Source organism: Puma concolor, chromosome B4 (genome assembly GCF_028749965.1).
Source record: "Puma concolor isolate L17-30 chromosome B4, mPumCon1.1.hap2, whole genome shotgun sequence".
In the NCBI taxonomy this organism is placed as follows: domain Eukaryota; kingdom Metazoa; phylum Chordata; class Mammalia; order Carnivora; family Felidae; genus Puma; species Puma concolor.
In genome coordinates, this window is record NC_141673.1 from 117,805,183 (window position 1) to 117,822,990 (window position 17,808).

Consider the following 17,808-nt stretch of genomic DNA (forward strand, 5'->3'; position numbering starts at 1 on the left):
GACGAAATGAGAATGCCCAACCGCAAATGATACAATAAAAGAAAACACGGACATTGGAAAATGTGATCAAATGATAATATTTATCTACCTAATGCGCAAAAACTTAAAAGTTCGTCCTTCTATGCTTTAGATTGTGCCACCGCCCGTTTGCCGTCGCATAGTTTGGGAGATAACATAGAGGAAAATTCGAAGGTGTGATTAGTCTTGGCAATAATAGCTTTAACATATATTTTAACCACTTCCAGGCCACATAAATGGAAGATGCTTAGGTGGGCCACTGCCCCAGAGCTGGCCAGCCACCTTGAAGGAGAAAAGAACAAATGATGCCATAACTTTCAGGTTTGGAAAAATCTACTTTCGCTCTTATAAAAAGATGAAGGTGTCGCTGCTGCCTCAAGGCCGGCGGCGAGAAGGCGGACGGCTTCGTGCTCGGCGCCTTGGGGATCTTCAAGGCTGCCAGAAACTCCAAGCTTCCAGTTGCACCTAAACCACAGCTTTTGTTACTCTCTTATTTGGGGTGATGGTGGGAAGGGAACCATCATCAATAAAGGAATCTGAGAGGCATTCTCTCCCTTTGCACTGTGTCCCAGCTCGGGATTCTCCCAAGTGCCATCCCCCTTCCTCCATGCAGATGCCTGGCCCTGGGCTCGCCTTCTCTTCCATACCTGGGTCACAGTGGGTTGGGCACCTGGGCTCGCTCGCCCCGGCCTTGCCTCCCTCCACCCCTACGTCCCGTGGCGAGCGCAGCCTCTCCAGCCCTGGCCTCGGACGGTGAATGTGTGTCTGGCTTTGAAACAGCGCGGACCTCAGAAGCCCAGTGACAGCAGAAAAGGAGCTCCCGGGGCGCCAAGCACCTTCTGCAATACGCTCACGCGTTGTAGACACAAACCCGTGCTCTAACTGTACTCCAGCTAATCGCGAAGAAAATTAAGGGCGCGTCGTAAAGCTCTCTCCCGCCTAGCCACGCGTGGCTAAATTTCCAGCTCTCGGGCCAGCTAACACGCGGGATTTGCACCGCAGCATCTCGGCTTCCAGAGCCCAAGCCCGGCGCTACTTGCGGCTTCTCCGATTTCTCCCCTAAGTGCGAAGGAAATAGCCCCTTTTGCTCAGCGCCTGCGGGGCCGGCGGATCTGAGAGCGGGGCCCCGCTGGGGAAGACGCGGCGGGCCGGGGACTCCCCGGCGGCGCCTGAAGCGGCGGCTCCTCTGCGAGGGTTAACTGCAGTGCCCGCTGCCGGGAGGGTGCTGAGGCTTCCTCTCGCCGGCCCGGGAACGTGGATACCGCGCCTGCAGGATGTTCGCCGGCTGGGCCCGGCAGTCAAGAAACATGAGAAGGCCTCGGTATTCCTGTTCCCGGGCCGCGCGCGCCCGTCTGAGTAAATAAAGCCGAGACGACGGCGGTGGCGGCGGTGAGCGCGCTGGAGCCCGCGCGGAGAACATGAGGCGGGGATGGGAGTGAGCCTAGCCTCGACGCGGGAGAGCCAGCCGCCCTGCCGCCGGCCGCCGGCCCCACCGCCACAGGTACAGCCCGCGGGTCCCGGCGTCCCAGCTCAGGGCCTCGGGACGGGAGGCTCGCTCCGGCCCCGGAGCTACTCCTTCCCTCTGCCCCGGGAGCCTCCGCTGTCCCCGCCCTTCCCCCACTTCCCTCCGAGGTCCAGTGGGCACGCGCCCGGGTGGTGACCAAGGCTGGCCAGAGGGTCTGCGAGGCGCCTGGGCGCCCACCTGATTGCCCCTCCTTGGCTTTAAAATTGCTCGCGGGCGTTGGGCGGGGTAGTTCCGCGGGGTAGGAGCTCCCCAAGCAACAGTTTGGAGTGAGTCAGGGTGAGGGTAAGTGGGGAGCACTGGAGCGGAGAAGAGGTGCTGAGGACCGTGGTGGGGCGCCGGGTGAGGTCCAGGTACCGCGCTTCACATGCCCTCCCCCACCCCGCAACCCCTCGAGTCAGGACCCAGTTCTCGGACCTTCGCAGCCCCCGGCCACCTCGCTTGCTGCCTGCAGACCCGGACCGCGCCGGGTGTCTGTGGTTGCGATGTCTCTGTGGGCTTGGGACAGCGCGGAAGGGTCCGGTAGGGCAAACCTCGCAGCGGAGTCGCTAGGAAAAACTAGCCGTTGAATATAGGAGGACAGGACTGTGGTGGGGAAACACTGTGGGACTGGAAAAGGGCGTGTTTTACAGCGCAGCGTGAACGCAAAGCACTAAGCGCACCGATTTAAAAAAAAAAAAAAAAAAAAAAAAAGGCTAGTCCTGACCTTAGAACAGAGGCTGCGAGCACGGAAATTTGCTTTGACACTTTTCGCGGAGGCTGCGTGCACACTCCAGACACGTACCTGTCTGCGTGGGAGGACTCAGCCTTGTGGTACACGGGGCAGCCAGCAGAAGTCTGACTTCACCTCTCCACGAACACTGACGGTAGCCGTCGCTTAGCCTCTGTGGTCACGGCCCTAAATGTCGCGCGTGGCCGCTCCTGTGATGGCTGGAGGGCGGGGCAGGGGGCGTTGGCAAGTGTGGGAGCTCGGCATGGCTGATGATATGTGTGTGTGTTAGGGGTAGCAGCCCCCGCTGCGGCGGGGCGGGGTGAGGGGGCTCTGGCAGTTGTGCCCAGGCTACTGGGAAGAAACAGAAGCTACCCCGAAGCGCGAGGGCGGGGTGATGGGGGCGATAACGCCACTGCTAAGCGGCGGCGCAGACTTGAACCTGAGGCCTGCGCTCTTCGGCAGGAGGCTCCCGGCCGCCGCGACCTGGGAGGTGAGCTGAAAGCTTTTTCAATGACGGCAGCCGCAGGCTTGGTGGTGCGCGGACCGCGACGCCTCCTTCCGCTCCTAACATCTATGCAACCTCTGAAATGGTTCCCCGAGACCCCAGAAAGGGGCGGGTGAGTCAGGGCTTCGAGTTCGAGGCTCACACCCACGCTGCGTAAGAGGACAGCACTGACAGCGGGTTCTGGGAGGCCCGGGACTCCGGCGCCTTTGACCAGCCGGGACCTTGCGCGTCCTGCAGCGGGCAGGGGGGTGGTAGGAAGACTTGGGGGGAGGGAGACTATGTGGTACATTTGTCCCTGGTGCCACTTAACTTTGTAGCTTAGAAGTCAGCTCACTTTCCCTGCCCTTACCTCCACCCCCCAGGGACCTCAGCCGGAATAAGAATTTCGGGGTTTCAGCCAAACCATCCAGGATCTAGAAAACATGAAAATCCCGGGAATCCCGGTGTGGCCTGGGACTCATTAACCGGGGCTTGCAGATGCAGTTGTTCATATTACCCAAAAATTTCCCTTCCTTCCAACCCCTCCTTCCAACCCGAGTGAGAGCTCCGAGATGCTTTAGACTTCCGTTGTGGCTGAAGAACGCCGCCCCCCCCCCCCCCCCCGCCACTCCGCCGCGCCTATTCCGCTCTGCTAACCCGAGTGCACTTCTTCCAGATTAAAACCGAGAAAAGAACTCCTTTAGGAATTACTTCCCTTTGCCTACGCGGGTAAATTATCCCTGGTTGAGGTTCCTTGGAACGATCGCCGGGACTAGGAAGAGGGTAGAGACCTGGAGCGTGCGGGGGATTGGTGCGAAGGGAGGAGCGGTGTTGCCAGGTGGGGAGAGGCAAGGGTTCCCTTGTCCAGGTGTGGCGCCGCCGCTCCTCCTCTCGGCTCCCCAGGCCAGAGCCTCCGCGGAGTCCGGGGCTCGGGACGCGTAGGGAGGTGAGCACTGAGCGAGTAACGTGATGCATCTTCTCCTAGAACCCGAGCCCTGCGGAGCTCCCGGCGGCCAGGCCTCAAGGCGCAGCGGCCGCGCGGCGCGCCTCTGCCTGCCGGCACCATGAACACCATCGTCTTCAACAAGCTCAGCGGCGCCGTGCTTTTTGAGGACCGCGGTGCTCCCGAACGGGAAAGGGGCAGCCGGCCCTATGGTGGCGTCCTAGACAGTCCCCACGCCCGCCCCGAGGTGGGCATTCCGGACGGCCCGCCCCTCAAGGACAACCTCGGCCTGAGGCACCGCAGGACTGGGTATGCGCACCCTGCCGGGACCCCTGCCCGCCTGCAGCCTGGAGGGGTGGGAGTGGCAGCCGCAGCCGCAGCCCGGGGGTCAGGGGCCCGGAGCTCCCGGGAGAGCAGGTCTCCGCCCCTGGTCTCGCGGATTGTCCTTTTAAGGCATTAGTTTCTCAAAATATAGGGGAATCGGTTCATCAAGATAGCTCAAAAGGCTTGTTGGAAACGGTGCCTCAATCCTCCCATACCTGGACCTCAGGGTAGGGGGCTCCCTGCCCCTCTGTGGACCGCGGGTGCAGAAGAGCGGATGAGAGCGAGGCAGAAAGGACTGAGCGGGACGCCCAGGAACAGGGCAGGGGCAAGCAATCGGGGCTTCCCAGGTCAGGCCAGCCCCGTGGGCTTCCCCTCTCGTGTCACGACAGGGCCTCGCCACGGCCTCGAAGCTCGAGGTGCTTCGGCCAAGGTGTTGGCAAGGTCGGCTCTCCGCAGGACGCCCGGGACGCGCGCGCGGCTCGGCGGGGCCCGCTGCGAGCCCGGAGAGGGAGGCCGCGGGCCTGCCGGACCGAGTTTCGGTTTAGCCGGGTGAGGGGCTGCCGGGGAGCGTAGAGCTCGCGGGTGGGCCCGCAGCGCCTGCTGCGGAGGCGTCGCGGCTGCTTCCGAAGCGCCCCGCGGGGGGAGGGGGAGCCGTCCTGGGCGTCTCCACCTGAGAGATTGCATCAGCTGCTTGTTCTGCGGCGTTGTTGGTTAGTAAAATAGAGATTAGGTTTCGTCAAAATGTTACTACCAGTCCTTTCGGATGGAGTTGCATTTCAAAGTGTTTAAAGAGGCGAAAGTCCTGGAGGCTAAGGCGCAGGCGCGCGAGCCTCCCTGACTAGCCGGCCGCGCGAGCGGCCGCGCGGCGACACCTCCCGGAGTCGCGGGGGAGCGCAGCGCCCGGCACCCGGTTCCGGGCTGCTCCGGCCTCTTCCTCCTTTGAATGTGCTTTTCCTCAGGGTTTTCTTTCTTTCTTTTTTTTTTTTTTTTCTTTTTCTTTAACTTTACCCAATGAGACGGAGTGCTCCATGCTTTTTAACCCTACCTTAAGTCGGGAAAAGGCCCCTAGAGTGTTTTTTAGGTTCTGCCTCTATCCTCTACAAACAACTTGCTTGGAAAGTTCCCCCTGTTTCCAGAGGACCAAAGGAAGTAGAGAGCGAGAAGAGAAGCTGGGCGGGGGGAGGGGGACGGCCGTCATTCCTTGCTTTATTCCCGACGTCCAGCGGGCAACCTTTACTTTGACCGCGGGCGACTGGAAGCCCCGAGCGCCTGGAAGCCAGGCGTGAGTTCCCCAAAAGAACGTTCGAGAGCTGGCAGCAGCCTGACCCAACCCGCGAGGCCACAGCCTCTCAAGGGCGCGGTGCAGGGGGGCGAGGGGTCGCCAGTCAGATGACTTAGCCTTCGTCACCTAAACCTCTAACCCCTGGGTGCTGGCTTCAAGATATCCCCTCTTCCAAGATAAACTTAGTATCCCTCACTGCCACCTGACCCCCTGCGACGGCCAGGCCATTTCAAAGAGAGGTGCCCAGGGAAGGATTTTCGCGCCCAGAAGCCCTGTGGCTCCCGCCCCGGCCTCGCCTCAGCCTGGAGGCGCCTGGCGGGCACCTACCTCCCAGCCGGATGCCCCGGGGTGCGGGACGCGGGGTCGGCAGCCGTTCCCGGTGGGCGCGTGGCCGCGGGCGCGAAGGTGTCCAGACGCGGGGGACCCCGAGGGTGGGGGGCGCTGCAGCCGGGCGGCGCAGCTCACCCGGGCTTCCTCTCCCGGTGTCCAGGGCCAGGCAGAATGGCGGGAAGGTGAGGCACAAGCGGCAGGCTCTGCAGGACATGGCGCGGCCCCTCAAGCAGTGGCTTTACAAGCACCGTGACAACCCGTACCCCACCAAGACCGAGAAGATCCTCCTGGCGCTGGGCTCGCAGATGACGCTAGTGCAGGTAACCGCGGCCGAGGCGCGGGCGCGCGTCGACTTTGCGCGGATCTGCACGTGGCGCGCCTCCCGCCGCGCAGGGATCGGGCCCCCGGAGGCCGTCCAGGTGCTCAGGCTCCTGCCTCCGAGGATGCTGAGGGCTTGGCACGGGAGCAGAGTTGTGTTGTAGGAAGTTTCTGGGTTTCCTCTCAAGCTTAGCTACCAATTCAGTGCGAATGCCCCGTTCAGGCGGGACTGCTCGGTGTTTTGTTAGGGAGGGCGGTGAAAAGTCAGCTGCGAGTTATGAGAAGGTGCCTGGGAATCTGGACCGGTGTGCGGCACCTAGATGGCTACAGATGGGACTATCTGCAGTGATTTTCAAACCTGAGTGTGCGTTGGAATCCCTCAGAGGACTTGCTCAAACTCACATTGCTGGGCCCCACACCAGAGTTTTTGATTCAGTAGTAGGTTTGGGGTGGGGTGGATGATTTGCATTTCTAACAAGTTCTCTGGATGATGCCGAAGCTGCTGGCCCTGGATGATGCTTTGAGAGCCATGCAGAAAGGCATTCCACATTAGGGCCCCATATGAAAGGTCAAGTACAGGATAACTTTAAAAATTGCCTTTACTGACAGAGCTAGGAGATGGAGTGGAAGGGCAAGAAGTGGGCTTTGAATTTTTTTTTTTTTTTAATATGAGACATCCCAAGTGTTAGATAGAAGCCACAAATTTTGCTTCTGGAATCTTCCCACTGTGGTTAGGAAGAGACCAATTTCAAGTAGTTGGTTTACTTTGTCAAGAGTAGAGAAAGGGTACAAGTTTGTTTCTTCTCCAACCAACAACACTCCAACCAACAACATTTGACTAAATTTTTCCCTACAGAGTCTTATTTGATATTCACAGAAACATGGAGAAACATGGCGAGGAAGAGCAGTTATCAGAATTTTACAGATGATGTGACCAAGGCACTGTGGAAGTTAAATGTTAGTAAGGGGTAGAGGTGGGCCTGGAAATAATGTAATTCCAGATCAAATGCTTTTTCCAACACACCACAGTCTTCTTTAATAAATTTGGTGGCATGAACTTTTATGCATGCAAACAGAGCAAATTTATTCAGAAATAGGAGGAGCTAAATGAGCTAAGAAGTTTCATATATTATAGTAGTACTACATGACTGCATCTGTGAAGTTTTGGTTATTTCATTAAATTTATAGTGAGGGAGACCCCAAATAAAGACAATATTTAACTACTAGATAAAATAAAACTTGCTTTCCAGAGTATTTAAAATTGTCATTTTAGGAATTGCTGGAAAGTTTGACAAAGCATGAAAGTTGACTTGTATTCAAGCTTATTAAAACTATAATATGCATTTGTCTGCTTATATTCAGAATACAATTGTAGGGGAAAACATCTGTTTTGCTTCATGTTAACAGGCAATAGTATTAATAGTGATTTGCTGCAGCACTGGAGGGGAAAATTTATTTAGTGTTCTTGGCTTAATATCTGCTTAACATAAAACTATGAATTTTCAGTGATTCCAGTCAGAAAAACTTGACTTGTGAAAATAAATGCATATGTTCAAATTTCAGTTTAAACAGGTATGCTATTTATTTTGAAAATACACCACTTTATAGAGCTATTTGAATGTTTCACAATGATGTCAGCAATAAAGCATTAGATTAATTTGGTTTATCATACAGTTCCATATTTAATGCTTGCATTCTTTCATACAGAAAGCAAAAAAAAATATGACATAGCTAGAGCATTTTTTTTTTTGAGAGAGAAAGAGAAGGGAGAGCATGAGTGGGTGAGGCATAGAGGGGAGAGAGACAGAGACAGAGATTGAGAGAGAGAGAGAGAGAGAGAGAGAGAGAGAGAGAGAGAGAGAGAATCTTAAGCAGGCTCCATGCTTAGCATGGAGCCTATCTCAGGGCTCGATCTCACGACCAGGAGTTTAAGACCTGAGCTGAAATCAAGATCAGACACTTAACTGACTGAGCCACCGCACCCCAGGACATTTTTTTTTTAATTTTTAAGTTTATTTATTTATTTGAGAGAGAGAGAATCCCAAATAGTGGGAATCCTCACAGTGAGGTAAGAGCCCGACGTAGGCCTCAAACCCATGAAAGGGAAGACCATGATCTGAGCCAAAATCAAGAGTCTGAGGCTTAACCGACTGAGCCACCCAGCTGCCCCCACACTAGAACATTTTTTAATTATGAAAACTAATATTGTCATTAGCAGAGACGTTTAAATTTTTGTGTACAGTGGCTTTGTTGAGATGCAGTCCACATAGTTGTAATTTTAATACAGAATCAAATCATTTTCTACCTCTAATGATAGTTTGAACACAAATAATCATTCTTTTTGTATTAAAGATCTTGGTAACCCTGTTACAGTCTTCTAATTAACGTGAAGTTTTCATTCATGTAGTGAAAACTTGTCATTACATTTTCTTTCTCTTACACTAAATCTCAGAAAATAAAAATGCACTAAATTATTTAATTTTTAAATGGAGCAAAGATAATTGTTTATAATAATAAGTCATCCCTGCCTAACGATTTCCAAATTTTTATAGGAAATGAAGTTGGTTTCTGGAACTGTGTAGTGATAAATGGAAAAAATCAAAATGTATAGAATAGCGAAGGGATGTTAAATGTAGTAATCCAATTTGGGTCTAGTTATTTTCAATTAGGCATAATAGGATATCTACATAAAAATATACATATATATATGTAAATATATATATATATATATATATATATACACACACACACACACACATATATATATATCTATCTACACCTGACCCTTGAACAACACAAGTGTTAGGGTGCCAACCCTCCCCACAAGTAAAAAATCCACATATTTTTGACTCCCCAAAAACTTAACTACTAGTAGCCTACTGTTGACTGTAAGCCTTACCAATAACATGAATAGTCGATCAACACATATTTTGTATGTTATACGTATTCTGTAGTGTATTCTTACAATAAAGTAAGCTAGAGAAATGAAAATGTTATTAAGAAAATTGTAAGGAAGAGAAAATACATTTACAGTATTGTATTTTGTTGAAAAAACTGTGTAAGTGGTCCCATGCAGTTCAAACTTGTGTTGTTCAAGAGTCAACTGTACTTATGTTGATATATGTGGAACAGTTTGTGAAAGTCAAACATACATTAAGCATCCAAGCAAATTCTGACTCTATGGTAAACCAAATAAATTATGTAAATACTTTACACTTCTGGAGGAAAAAATATAAACCTGTGAGCTGAATAAAGCTTTTGATCCCTGCAAATTAGACCCCAGTGAATAAATTTCTCCTGTGGAGTCAGGCTTCTTGAGTAGAGCAATCATGTCTTTTTCATGTCTTTCAATACCCCCATATCACCCCAGCACTGTACTTTCCATAAACTGTTCGTACATGTTTGTAGAGTGAAGAGGTCTAATTGGGGAATACCATTATAATCACCATGTGGTTTTCCAAAACACCATTCTGAAACTTGGTTAATGTCTTGAAATCTGACAAAGATATTCTAGTTTTAAAATACATTCCATTGAACACACATTATCTTTAATGCTATATGAAGGTTTATAGACCAGCAAGAATATAACTCATTTTATTATTTTCAGTATATCTGGAAATATGTCGTATTTTTGTGTCGGTGGACAAATATGGAGCGTTCCCCTTATTTCTGGTTCCAAACTCCTTTTCGTTGTTTATTGCAGTACCTCCTATCTGTTTCTCATGACTGATGTTAATAAGTGGCTAACATAACTTTTATTCCTTAATTACAAGAGTATCCTATTTCAAGAATGTCTTTTACACTTAACATTTTCCTTTTGGCTGTGTGTCAAATTGTTAAACTTCTCATGAAATGTAGTTTTGCCTTGTTTTGTTGCTCTTAAATTGATAAGGAAGGGCATAAAACCTGGTCAGCAGTCTCCACTAGACCTAGAAGCAAGAAACTGAAACTTTAGTGGAAGAAATATCTTCAGGACCACAAAAGGTACTTTTCTGACAGATAGAAGTTCTAAGGACGTTAATCCATGGCTACATTTTATATAGCCCTGAAAAACGAAGCAGAAAGAGCTATTTATTGTTAATCTGGCATCTTCCTAACGAGATATAAACATTTTCATAAAATTGACAGGTAATGACGTGTGTGTGTGTGTGTGTGTGTGTGTATGTGTGTGTGTGTACTTTAATCAACCAAAATATTCCATTGTGCTTAATTTCTATGGCTGCCCACTGTTTCAACATTATAAAAAATACACTCTGAAAAAAATTAAAAAAAAAAAAGATATTCAGGGGCGCCTGGGCGGCGCAGTCGGTTAAGCGTCCGACTTCAGCCAGGTCACGATCTTGCGGTCCGTGAGTTCGAGCCCCGCGTCAGGCTCTGGGCTGATGGCTCGGAGCCTGGAGCCTGTTTCCGATTCTGTGTCTCCCTCTCTCTCTGCCCCTCCCCCGTTCATGCTCTGTCTCTCTCTGTCCCAAAAATAAATAAAAAACGTTGAAAAAAAATTAAAAAAAAAAAATACACTCTGTAGTGCCTAAATGTAAACAGCTTTATTGTGGAATAACACAAAATGGTATGCAGTTGGTGTTTTGTATTATCATAGGATATAGAGCTTACTACAGAATAATTGCCTTGGAAGAAGTTTTTCAGAGAAGGGCAGATGGGGGCTATATTTGATTTCAAAGTTTCCCATTGTTCATGTGTATATATTTTTAAATATGTGTATATATATACATATATATGTGTGTATATATACATACACATATTTATTTATTTATTTATTTGTTTGTTTGTTTGTTTGTTTATTTACTTATTTATAAGAGTATAAATGTGTATAAAGTATAAAGTATAAATTTATAAGAGTGAAATGTCTTCTTGGGAAGCCTTCTTTCATGATCACAATACAGAGTGAAATGCATGTGGAGTTAGTTTGAGATTCCATTTAATGACTGAATGTTAATGCTTCCTCTTCTTATAGAAGTTTCACATTCCTATGATAATGTCCATGTGCCATTGGTTAAAATTGCTTCTTTCTAAGATTTTGCCCCTTCTGTTGACATAGAGCCTTTTTTGCTAGCTGAGTGCTTCTGTTGAGATATATATGTAGTTATCAACTGCAAGGATTATGGCAACTGTTAAATATTCAACAGAATCTCAGATTGCTCTTTCTACATTATTCCAAGTGTTACACTACATGGTGTGGAAATGAGGCTTTCAACATTTCCGTTGAGTAACTCAGAATAAGTTTGTTAATTCTATATGTTCAAAGGTGGACAGATGCCATCTTATCCCTTTGGGCTTACTACAATGATTGCTCTGTCAATACGATCAATGTAAACACCTCTGTTAGAGTAGGGATGAAAACTACTTAGTTTTCCCTTCCAACTTCTAGATATTTGGTTCTCCAAGCTTTCACTATAAAATACAGTGTTTTTAAAGCTCTGAGTTTGATATCAAAATGCTGTTGCAGAACCTATCCATGTTACCATGGAGGCCTATTTCATGTAAAATAGAAGTTAATGAGATTTGCAAGGAATCCATAGTAAGTTGAAGGTAGAAAATCTGAACTGGTATTTTTACCTTCTGTGAAACAGATGGAATTTACATTAATTCATCAGGAAAAAAAATTGCAAAACAGCATTTATGCAAATTTCTTAACCAACTGTTTGTTTGCTGTTTGCATGACTTAATGCAAGCAGATATTAAGCACCTTGGACTATATCCCGTCCTTAATTGTACTGTAAATTTCTGTCAATAAAATACTGGCAGAGTAAATATATTAGCTTTTTTTTTTTTGCCAGTCAAAGTTATGAAATCAGGTCAGAGACAGCCCATGTTAGGTATCAGCAAACCTTTCTGGGAAATCTTCTCATATGTAATTAATATATTATGGTAAGAGCTGAGTATATAGAGCACAAAAAAAGGCTATGATCCCTGTATATGAAAATGTAATCCCACCATGACATTTAAAGGTCCCCATTTTGGGGCACCTGGGTGGTGCAGTCATTTGATCTTCCGACTTCTGCTAGGGTCATGATCTCACAGTTCATGAGTTCAAGCCCTGCATCAGGCTCTGTGCTGACAGCTCAGAGCCTAGAGCCTGCTTCAGATTCTGTCTCTCTCTCTCTTTCTCTCTCTCTCTGCCCCTCCCCTACTCACACTCTATCTTTCTCTCTCTCTCTCAAAAATAAATAAACATTTTTTAAAAATTAAAATAAAAAATAAAGGTCCCCATTTTTGTATGTTAGAATTATAGTGTGTTAATGTTTTTGAAATTAGAAGGCCATTGCATTTTAATAAAAATGTGAAGACTTGCATAAGAATTGTATTTTATACTGTACTATGAGATGGTTGTACTAAGATTTAAGGTTAGTTAAGATTTAAAGTTAGTCTGAATTATATGATGTTTAGTAAAGAAAGTAATAAAGTTTTGGTGCTGAATTCCAATAAATATAAGTTACATAGGCATAGGAGAAGTTGCGGTTTGTCCTCTGCATGTCAAGGGGGCAGAGAAGGACATAAACACACGTCTGATTGCCTGAAAGGGTGGTGGTCAAGAGCTCAAGATAGGTTAGTACCGACTGTAAACGGAATGAATTAACACTTCTGTAGGAGAGTGTAGACTATATTCACAGATCTTAGTTTTCAGGGTTGGCCAGGATGTTAGGAACCATCTAATGCATTTTATCCATGAAGGGTTTGAAGTTCAGAAAAGTTGAGTGACTTCCCAAATCCACACATGTATTTGGCAAATTCAAAACAGGAAACCAAGTCTCTTTCCATTTACACCACAGTTATAGGACAACAGGACACTAATGAGGATTTGAAGAAGGTAAGCATTTAAATCATAATGGCACATCAACACTTGAATTTGATGGTGGTGGTGAAGATTCATTCAAGTTCATAGAATGGAAGATATGGAAGTTCAGGAAAATAATGTTCTAAAATTCCCAGTTATTACTAATAAGGACATGGGTGAATACATCGGCCATGATGTGCACCAGGCATTTCGTGCTTCCATAGTGAATGTTCACCCATATATCACAGTTAATATGTAGTTCTCTGCTAATCCTTCCATGTGTGCAGGGGACGAAATTTATCTTAACAGTAAACATTCCTAGCACTGACCACCATGGCTAGAGCACAAGAGCTACTCAATATATATTTGTTGAATGAATAGTCCCAGAAGTTGTCTGTCTACAGAGGTTGGAAAAGACTGAGAATTTGAAGCCAGATGAAATCATAGCTATAATAGCACAACTTAATAGGAAAGAGGGGTTGATAAAGACTAAGACTTCTGAAAAGCCACGTGAGTTATCACATCAATGCACATAAATTTAAGAGGAAAGTTGTTACTTAAAACACAAAGAAAGTAATTAATATTGAATGTATATATTATATATGATATGTTTTGTATACATGTGTGCATGTATGTGTATGTGTGTGTAAATTGGGGAAAGCTACTATGCTTTAAAAACCCCTGGAGATAAAGAGGAAAAAGTCATGGTTTTGTTTTTTAAAAAAGGAGGATTCACTATAGGCTCATTCAATAATTAGGTCTTCGGCAATGTGTAGAACTGTATATTTATATTATAAATCTAAAAAAATAAAAAAGAAACTTCCAATGCAAGCATTGCCACACAAACTATTATAGTAATGTGGACTCATGTTCTAGAATAAATTGGCAGAAAGATGTAATTCTCTTTCCACATTTCATTCTTTTAAAAGTCAGTATTGGCCTTTCTGGTTATTTACTTATATATCTTTTCCCTGATGATAGCCTGATATTTTGAAGGAAATCTCAAGTACCATCTTAACCTCTGGAAATCCAACAGCATCTTTTACAAACATGGAAATACCTTTCCTTTGTTTTACAGTGTTTGTTTCTTTGTCTTCACCTATTTGCTTTAGAAGCACTTGACTTTCAACTTAAAGCTGGGTATTAGTTGGCGTTTTTTCTTCCTCTACTTGTCTCATTGCTCTATTTGATTGTTTTCCTAGCTCCTCTTTTATATTCCTGCCCTTGGATCTCTAGAGGTGTCCAGGGTTTGGTCTTCAACCACCTTTCTGCCTACTCAAAACTGCCTGCTGTCTCTTCTGTGCATTTGACCCGTGTCTGATCTTCCTCTCCCTTAAGTCTCAGATATCATTTTTGTTTTCTTTCTGCCCATCTCACCAGTATGCTTTTCTAGTACCTCAAACTAATCATTCCCCAAACCAAGCACATCATTTCATCCTTAAACAGTTCTACTTTCTTTCTCAAAATGGCACTGTCCTTCTCTTGATTACACAGGGATGACTCAAGGTCATCTTTAACTTTTCTGTCTTCCTTACCCACCACAATATTTCTGGAATTTGACTTATATTTGTTCCTAGGTCCTCTTTATTGGAAACACACTTCCCTATCCATTATACATGATATATTCCTTCAACTCTTCACTTAACTCCTCATGATGTCTTGAATCATATATGAAAGTAACTCCTCCTTCCTTTGGATTCCTGTATCATTATATTTCTTCCTTTTAAGCCATTCATCACATTCTTTCCTATATTAAAGTTATTTAGGGGCACCTGGGTGGCTTAGTTGGTTGAGCGGCTGACTTCAGTTCAGGACATGATCTCACAGCTCATGAGTTCGAGCCATGCATTGGGCTCTGTGTTGACAACTCAGAGCCTGGAACCTGCTTCCGATTCTGTGTCTCCCACTCTCTCTCTGCCCTCCCCTGCTCATGCTCTGTCTCTCTCTCTTTCTCAAAAATAAATAAACATCAAAAAAAATTTTTCAAGTTATTTGTACACTCTCCTACCCCTCTTACTATACTGAACATTTGATTGCAAGGCCTGTTTTTTTGGTTTTTGTTGTTGTTGTTGTTTGTTTATTCCCAGAATACAGTATGCACTCAGTCTCTATAGTAAGTGCTCAGCATGTTTGTTGAATGAATGAATGGGATGAATGTCTAATACTATTACATTCAGAGAATACTTAATGATCAGATATACTGAGAAAGGCTTTGGTCCTTTGTGGGAAAGTAATTATGTGATGGGTCGTATTTTATGTTTTGTTAATTGAAAAATAAAACTTTTTTAGGTGTCAAATTGGTTTGCTAATGCAAGACGTCGGCTTAAGAATACTGTTCGACAGCCAGATTTAAGCTGGGCTTTAAGAATAAAGTTGTACAACAAATACGTTCAAGGAAATGCTGAGCGGCTTAGTGTAAGCAGCGATGATTCGTGTTCCGAAGGTTTGTTAATATTTTTATTTTGCTTTGCCTCCATTACCAGGAAGTTCACCCCAATTGCTCTTTTTAAGGTTGACTCCACAAAACATAATGGTGCCATAATGGTTCTTTTTTATTGCATGAAGTAACTTCACTTTTACAATACTATAAATGACCAACAGAATTATGGCTGCTTCCTCTTGTTTATAGATTTATCGTGTATCAGAATAACATTTTCTCTGAAATTCATTAAAATTAAAATACCATAGGGAGAGATTACGTAGATTCCTGCTTCCTGTGCCTAAAAATTAATCTTGAATATCAATGACAATTTTATACACTTTAAATAAATATTCTTTCTTTATGTATATATTCAGTGATTAACTGTAACAGTTGGGTGGCTGGGAGAAAAGTATATGTATTACCTAGTGATATTTTTCTCCCTTAGATGGAGAAAATCCTCCAAGAAACCACATAAATGAAGGGGGCTATAATAATCCAGTTCACCATCCTGTGATTAAAAGTGAGAGCTCAGTCATAAAAGCTGGAGTGAGGCCAGAGTCACGGGCCAGTGAGGACTACGTATCACCCCCAAAATACAAGAGCAGCTTATTGAATCGTTACCTTAACGACTCTTTGAGACACGTCATGGCCACAAATGCTGCCATGATGGGAAAGACAAGGCAAAGAAACCATTCAGGATCTTTTAGCTCCAACGAATTTGAGGAAGAATTGGTGTCTCCTTCATCATCGGAAACCGAAGGCAACTTTGTCTATCGTACAGGTAAGTCCGTGCTTTTCATGACACCTTGTTTAAAACAGCACTAAAACTGCAGCAAGGGGTTTATTTCATCAGGTATAAAGGCATAATTTTTATTGCTTTTGCACAAGATTATTCACATATAGCCCATAATTTAATTTGAAAGCTTTGTTTTGTTTCTAATTACCAGATGTGCTTCTTAGTGGATAATGGTCTACTGGGGATTTTCACTCTTAATGATGAATATGAGAATTTTCATTCTTCATAGTAATTTTTAATCTCAATGGTACACATTCTTGGAGGAGGAATGCCCTGAATTATAACCAGCCATGCAAATACTTTGTATTTCATCTTTTCTCTTAAGATGATTGCTAATAGTGATGGAAAATGAACACAAATTAGCATGGGTGCCAAGACTCTTGTGAAGGAAAAGTGTAGGTTTGGCTTAAATTGCTTTGGAAATTTTACTTTTATTCCTGGAAAGCACAAGTAGAGCTGATAAATAGCTTTGAAATTTTTACTTTTATTCCAAAAATGATTGATTTCTGCCTGTCCACATCTTTCTGGTGGAGTAGTGAGTTTGGTAAAAATTTCTGTCTTGACTTCAGTTTCCAGAGAGTTTTGCTCATAAAAAGTGTTTGAGCGGGGCGCCTGGGTGGTGCAGTCGGTTAAGCGTCCGACTTCAGCCAGGTCACGATCTCACGGTCCGTGAGTTCGAGCCCCGCGTCAGGCTCTGGGCTGATGGCTCAGAGCCTGGAGCCTGTTTCTGATTCTGTGTCTCCCTCTCTCTCTGCCTCTCCCCCATTCATGCTCTGTCTCTCTCTGTCCCAAAAAATAAATAAACGTTGAAAAAAAAAAATTAAAAAAAAAAAAAAAGTGTTTGAGCAACTTGCTTCAGAGCAAAGGATATGTGTGACCTACATCTGGTATAGATAAGAGTCCAGGTCCTGGAAATGCCTTCAAATGAGACTTAGAAATGTTAGAGCTGGAAATAACCTCAGGAAGCATCTAGTCCAGCCATGTTAGATCATTAATAAGAAAACCCAGACCAGAAACGCATAGCTAGTTACTCTTCTCCAGATCAGTAATACAGCTGAGCCTGAATAAGAGGTAGGAAAACATAACTACTACCAGACCCTGATGACTGTTATTATTATATCTACTACCTCCAATCATTTATTGAGTAGTTATGACATGCTAGGCCCTCTGCTAAATACTGCACAAACTTTGCTGCAGGTGACCCTTGTAAAGACCTTGTTATGTGAATAGTAGGGCTTTATAAAGGAATTTAAATTTGGTCTATTTAATATACCTTTTAGATTATTTAACCAGAGGTCTTCTTTTCAAGTAAGATGTGTTATCTATGAGGATTCAGAGGAAATCTCAACACATTTTTTTTTTTACTTAAAAATTTTTTAATGTTTTTTTTTATTTTTTGAGGGAGAAGGAAAGCATGAGCGGGGGAGGGGCAGAGAGAGAGGGAGATACAGAATCTGAAGCAGGCTCCAGGCTCCAAGCTGTCAGCACAGAGCCTGATGCAAGGCTTGAACCCATGAATCATGAGATCATGACCTGAGCCAAAGTCGAACATTTAACTGATTGAGCCACCCGGGTGCCCCCTCAACACATTTTTAAAGACTTAAATTAGCCACATTGTTTGTTTGCGGTTCCAGGGCCAACAGTGAAAACAACTCTAAATGCTCAGAGATATAAAATGAGTCTTGTAAATAATGATTGGGTCTAGGAAGAAGTAAAAGATGCAATAAAAGACTACTTCGCTAATAATTTTAAAAATTTAAAACTACGTATATGTAGTGTGAGCAGAGCGGACAGAACTTGGAGATGATTTAAAGCTTTGTTGAATTTTATTTGAAGAGATAAGAAAGGATAGGAAATCAAGTCA

General features: G+C 45.2%; 1 protein-coding gene across 5 annotated transcripts in view; it reads left to right on the top strand.

Moving 5' to 3' along the window:
* Nucleotides 1–1,236: 1,236 nt before the first annotated feature.
* MKX (mohawk homeobox) overlaps nt 1,237–17,808 on the top strand; it is a 69,483-nt gene continuing 52,911 nt past the window's right edge. The window contains exons 1-5 of one of the 5 annotated variants that reach the window (XM_086714682.1): nt 1,237–1,519; nt 3,722–3,988; nt 5,776–5,935; nt 15,016–15,169; nt 15,594–15,929. In XM_086714682.1, the coding sequence (XP_086570808.1) occupies nt 3,801–3,988; nt 5,776–5,935; nt 15,016–15,169; nt 15,594–15,929 (838 nt within the window). In that variant the 5' untranslated portion in view covers nt 1,237–1,519; nt 3,722–3,800. Of the gene's footprint in view, nt 1,520–2,594; nt 2,743–3,379; nt 3,466–3,721; nt 3,989–5,775; nt 5,936–15,015; nt 15,170–15,593; nt 15,930–17,808 lie in introns of those variants that run through there. The other 4 variants (XM_086714681.1, XM_086714678.1, XM_086714679.1 and 1 more) reach the window with 4 other exon arrangements.